The sequence below is a fragment of the Sipha flava genome, unplaced genomic scaffold (assembly GCF_003268045.1).
Source record: "Sipha flava isolate LNK unplaced genomic scaffold, YSA_version1 220_pilon_pilon, whole genome shotgun sequence".
In the NCBI taxonomy this organism is placed as follows: Eukaryota; Metazoa; Arthropoda; class Insecta; order Hemiptera; family Aphididae; genus Sipha; species Sipha flava.
Window position 1 is genome coordinate 1,368,662 of NW_020272849.1, and position 10,833 is coordinate 1,379,494.

A 10,833-nucleotide genomic window follows, 5' to 3' on the forward strand; every position below is an offset into this window, starting at 1 on the left:
AGCCCCCCTTGATGTCCACCTATGTACAGGAAATTTATAGAATACTAGTTTACAGGATGTTTTTCCTATAGATAATATTCCAGATCATAAACAACTTTTTGATAAAATATTTAAATTTCATTATTTTAATAATTAATTTACTAATACATAGTATATTAATATAATTGGGAATATATTTTCATAAATTTAAATTATATAAATAAATTATTATATACAGTTATTATGAGTTTTCATCAGGTTGAAAAGTAAGGATTTTATATTTAATAATAGCAGATGCAGTCTTATTGAAATTTTAAAATTATATATTACAAAGACGTTAATAAAAAAATATTTTTCTATTAATGAAAATATGATAACACTTTTTTAATTTAGTTTTACAAATTAAAACATATTATTACAGACATAACAAATAAAAATACTTGATCATTTTGTGTCTTCGTATTGCTTTTTAATTTGAAGTTTTAATGATTATTCTGTTTTCTATTCCGATTGTTATTGGACTAATAGACTCCATATACATCGCGGTTGCATTATAATCTACAACACCTGTACATTTCAAATATATTAGTTTACTATTTTAATGACTCAATATAAATTACCTAATTACCTTATGAATATTTCAACAAATTTTAGTTTTAAAGTTAAAAATGTAAGTTATAATTAGGACACCAAAACTTTTTTAAAACGTTATGAGTATACCGTAAACCAGCGTTTCTCGAACTGTGGGTCGCGACCCCCTAGGGGGTCGCGAGTCAATTTTTGGGGGGGTCGCTAGAAGTTTTTTTAATTATACAGATTGTAAGAAACAAGCACATTCATCACATACGCCTAATTATTAATTAAGTATTATATTATATATATTATATTATATTATATTATTATTATTATTATTATTATTATTATTATTATTATAAAGTAGTAAATAAGTAATAAAATAGAAAAAATTTGTTTTTTGAAATTATTTTTATTGATTCTGTAAATGTAAAACTATGGTCATGATAGATTTTTGGAAGAAAAATTGGGTCGCGGTCCTAAAAAGATTGAGAACCACTGCCGTAAACTATTCAAAAAACGGTTGAAATCTATAACAGTTAACATATCAGTAAACGTTAAACGATGAAATCGGTTGACGGATCAGTGTCGGAAGAATATCACTTTATCTATAAATAAAAATAATATAGTCCCAGTACGCAAATCGCAACCCGTGTGGTCTTGTGGTTTTCTCAGAAAACGGGTTGTTATCAACGAAAATTAAGATGGTACCAATTACGCATAGCTTTGAAGTATTAAACACACATGCACTTGTAAAATTCTTCATCGTCGACAACGGTTCGAAGTATTATTTAATTATATAATAACACGAACAAACGTAGATTTTTATAAATAATTAATAAATAAAAAAATTAATATGTATATATGGGGCTCCGCAAAATTCTGCACCGGGCCCTGAAAACTGTGGAGCCGGCACTATAACGGATAACATATTGGTAAACGATAAATTATTGAAAACGGATTAGTGACAACGAAACAAACGAAAAACTGAATTACACGTTGAGTACGGTCGTTATCGGCCGACATTTTTGACGACCTGATTGAGCATGGTAAAAAAAAATATTGTATACAACGTTGTCAGATTGAAAACTATTAGGCTGGCAACACACTAGTGTTATTTTACCGCGCAGTAAAATTATGGCCCGATATTTCAAAAACTATCGCAATTACTTTCACTTAACCGCGCGTTAAAAATACTGCTATAAAGGCTTATCGAGAGTACTCTGAATTTAAAAATGCTGACAACTTACTTAAATATTTATTGAAAGTTGGAAATATATATTTAGGGAAAAAAATTTAAATTTTTACCTTTTTCATGATAATTGTATGAATGCTATTTTTTAGCAAAAAAAAAAAAAAAGTGTAATTATAACATGTGATTTAAATCCAATAAAAGATTTTTAATTATAAATAATTATATTCAAATGTATTTTATTTTGTAATAATAATATGGAAGCACCGCGATCTATACGCCAACAATATAAAAAATGCGAAAAAAAAGGTGTCTTGTCATTTTTCTATTGGAGAGTTATTTCTTTTAGGAAACCTGAGCCGTAAAAATTTTAAATTATGAAATAATCGTTACAAATCTAAAATTGAATTACATAATAATTATAAAAAAATCTTGAAAGCACAGTAATACGGTACACCGAATAATATTCTACGGTACAAAGCGGCAACGTCGCACTCATTTTCGTGCTCAATCGTGTGATTTTTGTGTTATTTTTTGGTTCCTATCGTTTGATTGCAATCGTGCTCAATCGGGTTCCAGCCGTGGAAATGTGTCCTTAAAAACGAGAATCTGTTCACAAACCAAGCGACCCGAGTCGTCGGGTAAATTAATATCGAATAACATAACAGAAAACAATTAACCATTGAAACATAAAAGAAATTGTCATAGAAAACTATTTATAACCAAGGCTCGGAACTTTATGCGCTAAAAAATACTAAAATATGCGCATAAATATGTGTTAAAAAACATCAAAATATGTGGTATAATATGCAGTAAAAAATTGAAAAATAATTGCTTAAAAAATAATAAACCAACTACTGATTAATGTACCAGGGGTGTATTTATGGGGGGCCGAGAGGGCCCGGGCTCCCTCCGAAATGAAAACACCATTGTTAAAGATTGTTATTTTTAATACGGATATATCTTAATGCTGGGGGTTTCCGAAAATTTGTCGCGACACTGAATGTTGCTTATGCGATAATTTAAAATTTTATATTTATAAAATAGATTTATTATTTTAAGAAAATATGTGGTTAATTTTTTGTGACTCTAATAAAAAATTTGTTTATTGCAATATAGTTTTTATACTTTTAAAAAATAATAAATCGTTAAAAAAATTGAGTTTCTTATTTCTCTGATAGTGTAAAGACAGTCGAGAAATCTTATAGTGTTAAAGTAATTTTTTTCATAATAGTGTACTTCGTCCTTTCCTTCCACCCAAAAGTCATATACATAATCGGCCCCCTCCGAAATGAAAATCTATATACGTCACTGTAGTTACTGTAGTCAATGTTAGTTGTACATTGTACAATGAAGACGCTTGTATGCAGATGTATGTATAAATATACAAAATATGGTCTCCAAAACATAATACCCTATGAAACCCTATTATGTCCTCATTGGTTTTTCACAATAAACATCAATCTCGACCTACATACACTACCCAAGAAATCCACACCTCCGAATATTTTCAACAATTCATTCAGGGAAACACTGTCCCTCTCACAAAATCATATACACATTTACACCGACGCATCCGTCTTCGAAGGCCGCGTTGGGATGGCTATCATTCACGGAAAAAAACACATTTCGATGGAAACTTTCGGATAATTGCTCAATATATATAGCTGAAGCTCTGGTCATCCAAAAAGCCATCGAATACATCTCCTCTGACCTCAACCATAACCTTTTCACGATTCAAAGTGATTCTCTATCTCCCCTTGCCAGTCTTCAAAATCTTCAAAACCCTACCGACATAGCCAGGAAAATTTAAGCCGTGGTTTCCTACAACCACGCATCCGTGATTGCGTGGTGCGCGATGCGCGATGCGTGATCACGCAAAAGTTGCAACCATGAAAAATAGTATTGATGTTTATTAATAATTCACGCGCGCGATTGTCGAATCACGCACGTCAATCGCGCAGCAGTCGCCACGAAGGCAACTTTTGCGTGAAACGCAGTGCGGGATTAAATTATTTTATTTTATTTAAAATATTTTTCAATATATTATCTATATTTTAGTATATGTTTTATTTAATTTTTATAACTAATTAAAGTACTGAAACATCCCTCCCTGCTCTGTTGACTAAACATTTCATGATTTCGCATAAATTATTCGAAAGTAGCAATAGTTCTTCATCTGCTTCATACTCCAAAATTGTATAAAGCATAACCACGTCCATTTTGATGTACCACTAAACATTAACTAACTAAAATTTTCTACTCCAAACCACGTAGTCGTAAACACGTATCGTAGCAAAACACTTCCATTACGCATCGCGCACCACGCAATCACGGATGCTTGGTTGTAGGAAACCACGGCTTTAGAACGCCCACTACAGAGCACAATCAGATGGTAAAAATATCACATACTCATGGATTACCAGCCACTATAATATAGAAAGCAATGAACGCGCTAATAAGGCCGCAAAACAAGCACATTCCTCTAACAGAACCCTCTCCTCCCCCCATTTCTCCTACAGTGATATTAAAAAGATAATTAAAACAGATACTATTCGGCAGTAGGAGTCGGGACGGAACAAAATGACGACCAAACTCAATAAAATTAAAAGAACAACATCTTCATGGACTTTCCCCATCGACACTACAAGAAAATATGAACTCACCATGAACCGTCTAAGATTTGGACATACACGTCTCACACGCTTATATTTAGTGGTGAAAGATGAACCTCTATCAAGGGTGGATCCAGAACGAGATAACGGAGGGGGGGATTTTTAGCGGACACCATGATATAGATATTTATATAGATAAAATTAAAAATATTAATTATGATAAAGGTTATTTATTTAAATAAAAAAAGTCTAAAAAAAAAATTATATACAGTTGTACCCCGATTTACCGTATTTCGATTATCCGTGATCCCGATTAACCGTGCTCAGTCTTCCAAAATTATCGTCGCTCGAAATTATTCGTCTGAAAATTTTAATTAGGTCGGACGAACGTATTTTTATATTATGTACAGATTATCGAAAAACGTTAACGAACTTTTCAGCGATAAAAATATGTCACAGGTAGACATGGGCGTAGATACGGGGGGATATGGGGGATGGATCTCCCCATCATCTTTTTTTTTTTTATATAGTTTATATAAATTTTATGCTTTACACGGAAAATAGAATAACTAAAAATTCTATGTTATACATTATTATAAATCGTTTTATTTTAATTTAACCGATAGATAACGTTTGATCAGATCGTGATGATAATTTATTAGTCACTACCATCGATCTCATGCTAGGTAGTAGGTAGTCTAAGCTGATAAGCTATAAAGTTTATTAATTATTATCACGGTTATACTATCTTTAATCTTTATGTTATCATATAATTAGCTCAATTATAACAATATTATTCTGAGTTTTTGATTCCTTTTCAAGTTTTTATGGTAATAAAACATTGTACTTGGGTTTTAATGATATTTTTGTATTTAGTTGTTAATAATTATCGCCTATTATTAGATGGTATTTTCTTATGGTTTACCTTTATGTAAATGTTTCAAAAAAAATTATATTAACTTGAAAGAAGCCGTACAGTTAGTAGAGTGCAATGTACCTGTGCCTGAGGATTTAAGGCAAAATATTGAAAAAGAATTTAAATCAATGTATAAAAAGGCTGAGGTATACTAATTGTTATTGTCTTTAGAAATTATTTTTATTATATAGGAATACATATTATATAGTATATTTATTTATTAAATATAATTAGAAAATGGGAGACTTTCTGGATATTAATATTTCTATCAAATGTATAATCAAGAAACAGACAACTCGGGACAGTGTATTTTCTGAGAATAAAACGATTCAACCTGAAACTTACTATAGAATAACCATAACGATATCATATATTGATTCTTTTATAATTAATTTAAAGGAGAGGTTTCTTGTCCACAAAAATATTTTAAAAGGTACCTAAGTTACATTAAAATTGTCTTTTATTATTAAATACTATTTACAAAAATCATTATGTATGGACTTTCTATCTAGGTTTTCAATGTATATTTTCTTGTAACATTGATTTTCAAGAATTTGAAGATCTTGTACATTTTCATCTTGATACTGATGTTCAGACAGTAATTGCAGAGTTAAAAATCTGGCAATCAAAACCAAGTGTAACAAATAAAAATCTTACGATAGCTATAGATGCCCTGAGACTATGTGATTCCTCAGTATTTCCAAATGTACATCAATTACTGAAAATACTATGTACCTTACCGGTGTACACATCGACACCTGAAAGAACGTTTTCATGCCTTAAAAGGCTGAAAACATACTTAAAGAATACGACGGCTGAAGTAAAAATAGTTATTTTTCGTATTTAAGGTTAGTATAAAATATAAATCCATCTAGTATTTATGTATTTACTTTTCAGACTCGACTAAATGGATTAACAAATCAATTCACCAAGAAATTCCTATTATGCCCTACGAAATTCTTGATTTCATGTCACGTCAATCAAGAAAAATAGATATTATATTGTAAATTATAATACATTTTGTAGAAAAATATAAATAATTTTTTTTATACAAAAATGTACTAGTTTTTTGGGGTAACATATCCCCCCTAATGAAAATTCCTGCACATCCTGCCACTGCTGGTAGATGAGTTATTTAAAATTAATAGAGTCTAATAGAAGTTCATCAACAATCATATTTATCTAATCACGTTATAGCTAATACATATGGGAAATTTTCAAGTCTGTCGAATTTGTTTCATATTATTTAGTGTATTTTCAGCATTTGCTATAGCCGTTTCAAAAACAGTCATTGAGAAAATAATATTGTACACGCTTAATATGGATATAAAATTATAAATTTTTTTCATAATTCGTTTAATAAAAAGTCTCGATTAACCGTGTTTTTCATTTTTCCGTGTGACCCTTCCCCACCATTTCCCCAGATAATGGAGGTTTTACTGTAGTAATAATAATAATAATTTTTTTTAGTTATTCCAATATGTCTCATAACAATAGAGTTTATAAATTACAAATTTGTTGATTATAGACTCTATATAATATAGAGGTACCAAACGATTTTTACGTTGGTCGTCATCAGTTATCACGTTTCGGAAATACCGACAAACACAAAACTTGGTTACGAATATTTAACATCATGATAATAGTATATAACTATGATATTAATAACTATGATATCAGTATATCACCAAATAATAAATATAAGTGATAACATAGTACCAGCATAAGTTTGGTATAAAAAAAAAATAGTTTAAGATTTCCCTATTTACCCTTAAAGTAATTACGTCAAAAACTAGTTTTCTACGGTGAATGGGGGGGATAACCCTTTTCGCCCCCCTCTGGATCCGACTCTGACCCCTATATGCACACTATGGGAAGAACATCTCACAGTCGAACATATTCTTATTGAATGTAGAGCATATATCATGGAGAAAAGAAAATTTCAAGTATCCGAAAACCTTGCAGAAATATTAAATCCTAATCCAGCGAACATCAATAAACTTATCGAATTCCTATCGGCAACACACCTCATCGACCAAATATAATACTCAAATTTTCCCACATAATATACGATATCTAATTTTTTTCATTTAATCTATACATTCCAAAACGATAATGTTAATGTTCTTCTTTGTTTTCTTTTTTTTTTTTGTATTTTGTTCAATATTATAATCTATAAGTGTTAATACAAATCCATGTATATATTGTTACGTCCTTAACGTCCTAACTTAATAATAAAAAAAAAAAGAGAGTTACAAAGAGAAAATATCGTTAAAGATAATATATATATAATATTATATTTGAAATAGGCAATCTTATTTTACATAGTACTGATCGCTAAATACTACATTTAAAAACGTTTCAAATTTTACTCTAATTCAAATAACGCCAAACGTTAAACGTAAAACTCTAAATGTTTCATAACATTTGAATTGTCAATAACGGTAAACTGAAAATTTTATAAGCGTATAAATTTGTATAACGTTTAAACGCTAAAATTAAATAACGTTTAAATTATTTACAACGTTAAATGCTCAATTGCTTATAACGTTTAAATGTCCCAAAACAGTAAACAATATATATTATTTTGATTTAAGCACTGGTTATAATATATAATTATTCTTTAATGATTATGTTTTTACTTATATAGTATTATAACCTAATTACCTTGTTAAAGTTTCAAAAAATTTTAGTTTTTAAGTTCAAAAATTTAAGTGATAATGTATAATTATTCTTTATGATTATATTTTTACTTACTTAGTATTTCGTTTTTCTTCACTATTTTCTTAAATGCATTAAAATTATTTCCACCGTTGGCCAAATAATCAGATGTCACTAAAGTATAATTGGCAGTCAATATCACGGGATCAAATTTAGGAACGCTACAATCACCGCATCGAAGATATAATGAAGAGACTCGATGACCTGGTTTTTGACTCAAATCAAATTCAACCAAAACACCTGGAAAATATTTATTTTAGTTTAAGCATTAAATATTGAAAAATTAAAACAATTAGATACTTCAATTATACTTTTAAATAATATATAAACCTTAATTTAAACTCACAAATATTATTATAATTAACAATTAATAAATATAAAATAAATAATACTGTAAATTTATAGTTAATTTAGAAATTTAATTCACTTAAATAGACAATAGTTTATAACTTATATTATGTAAAGTAATAATAATAATAATAATGTACAATACAATTAATTTATCCTATCTTATTAATCACAAATTGTTTTTAATAACTAGAATCAGATTAATAATAAAATTTTAAATTCATTTTTTAAAAAAAATGTCCTACATATTTTCTAAAAAAATATGATTATTTTGTATCAGATTAAAAAAGGTTTAAATAAATTGTTTTAATTTTTCTTCTTACCAGATACTTGTAAAAAATTAATTCCACCATTATGCAATAGATAATCGAAAACACTGTGTTCAAATGCTTCTAAAAGACTAGCGCCAGAAATTGTAACTTTGACCAGTTTATTGGCAAACGGAGAGACATTGATTAACTGTCCCAAAGTAATATATCCTAGATAACAATAAAGTATAGCATATTATTAATCTAAAACCAATTATTATTGGTAGCTTAGTAATTAAACCTACAAAACTTGAATTCTAAATAGAATTATAATGAATTATTTTTTTTATTGCGTAAAGAATTGAACATATAATTTAATTTATATTATACAAAATGTTGATAATGGCAACCCACCAAGCCTTTAGGTGAAAAAACACTAATGCCACTTAAATGTTGTATCAACCCAGGATATCCAAGATTATTTTTTAAACTAGGATAATTAGGAAATATAAGCTAGAAAACTAATAATTTTAGCTTCAAGTAAAGAGATCTGGCTTTATTTTTATAATAGCAAGGTTGTATCAATATATATATATGAGCCACTATCAAGCTAACCAAGAAACATTTCTCACCACTGAATTTACAATATTATCTTTGTATAAATGGCAATATTAATATATGATTGGCAAGAGCTTAATTTTGAAAGTTTATTTTTATTTTCGCCACCTTGTATGTGGGATGTGAATTGATACTGTTGTTAGTTATTGTACGTTAAAACTGTCAAAATTAAATATCGGTAGTAATTTAAAATTTGTACAATTGTATCGCGATGAAGAATGTCTGTGGAATACTAGCATCCCATCTTACAAAAACAAGTGTATGCGTGATTCATCACTTCAAAAAATTAGTATTGAGTTTTATACACTTAGCATAAAAATGGTTTTTAATAATATTAAAAATTAATTGCAACATATTTTCAAATGTTGACATGAATTTAAAAAGTAACAAGGTCTTAATTCCCTAATAATCGTTAGAATTGTTAGCAAAACTCAATGCAATACTGGCATTTTTTTTTAACACCGTAAAAATCATTCTAGTCTATGTCAAGCCAGGATGGTAAGCTAGGATAGATACTGAAAATACCAAGCTTGCAACTCAAAATTGAAAAAATAGCCTCTTGTATACCGGGAAATATGTTTATTTTTCATAAGGTAAATCAAACCTTAACTCAATAATATAATTGTTTTTTTTAATTTTGAAATTTTGTTCTTTGTATAAAGTCTTAAACATTTTGTTAAAGTACTATCTAATTAATTTCAATACATGACTAATTTAATAAATCAAAAGTAGTTATTCAAAATACTGAAATATAGCGTTTTCAAATTTTATTATTTGAAAAAATGTTACCTTCATGATCATTTTCATTTATTGTATTTCGAATACTTCCGGATAGAACGATCCCTATTGGTGCATCAGTCCAATACTCGTCGTAATTTTTTTTTTTTAACACGTTCTTAAAAATATAATGTTATGAATAAAATAATTTTCACATTTAAATATACTTACATAGTATACAAATGAATCAGCTATGAGGTTTCCTATATTGCATTCCATAAGATGACAATTATTTAACAACTCAACAGTTGTACGTCCAACAGTAACGTTTGTAATTTTAGTAACCGACGGTTTCCATTTATCAATGACAGTCAACATAGATGGATCTATATTATCATACATTTTTTTTTAAGTTGGAGTATGCTATTTAAAATTAATGTGTGTTTATTTACCTTGTTTTATTTCATTATTCAATAATATTGGTGAACCATTGATACTAACTAAATCACCATTTGAGTTAAAGTGTATATCAACTTTGCCTATGTACTTGGTATTTGCGTATATTTGTAATATTGGCACGGTCTTATTTTTGACAGTGGTCACATATAGCGGATATGTTCCATATGGTTTTTCAATGCTTGGTGGTTTGCCTAAATATATCAATTTGATGAAAAAATTAATTTATTTGAACAATTAAAATTAAAAATTTTGATTTTAACTTTGATACTACGTTACATTGTTGGTTTAAAAACCCCTAGACGGGTTCTGATTATTGTTAAGATATAAAGAGGGAGAGGAAGAATTTTATAAGTTGAAATCTAAAATTCAATAAATTCAGCTTTTAAGCTCGACCATTTAGAAAATTATTATTTTATTTAATTGTTTAAATTAATATAATATACTTAA

The 10,833-nt window shown here is 28.4% G+C and overlaps 2 protein-coding genes across 2 annotated transcripts in view; one reads left to right on the forward strand and one right to left on the reverse strand.

The window, feature by feature from the left end:
- Nucleotides 1-381: 381 nt before the first annotated feature.
- LOC112683158 (protein 5NUC-like) overlaps nucleotides 382-10,833 on the reverse strand; it is a 13,516-nt gene continuing 3,064 nt past the window's right edge. Inside the window, exons 3-8 of the mRNA XM_025554059.1 lie at nucleotides 10,380-10,601; nucleotides 10,159-10,313; nucleotides 10,000-10,105; nucleotides 8,668-8,823; nucleotides 8,033-8,236; nucleotides 382-546 (exon numbers count right to left, since the gene is read on the reverse strand). Coding sequence (XP_025409844.1) covers nucleotides 449-546; nucleotides 8,033-8,236; nucleotides 8,668-8,823; nucleotides 10,000-10,105; nucleotides 10,159-10,313; nucleotides 10,380-10,601 — 941 coding nt within the window. The 3' untranslated portion in view covers nucleotides 382-448. The remainder of the gene's footprint in view (nucleotides 547-8,032; nucleotides 8,237-8,667; nucleotides 8,824-9,999; nucleotides 10,106-10,158; nucleotides 10,314-10,379; nucleotides 10,602-10,833) is intronic.
- On the forward strand, nucleotides 5,404-6,268 carry LOC112683127 (52 kDa repressor of the inhibitor of the protein kinase-like). The gene is made up of 4 exons (XM_025554020.1): nucleotides 5,404-5,421; nucleotides 5,510-5,708; nucleotides 5,788-6,095; nucleotides 6,173-6,268. Exons 1-4 carry the CDS (start codon nucleotides 5,404-5,406, stop codon nucleotides 6,266-6,268), a joined length of 621 nt encoding a protein of 206 aa, XP_025409805.1.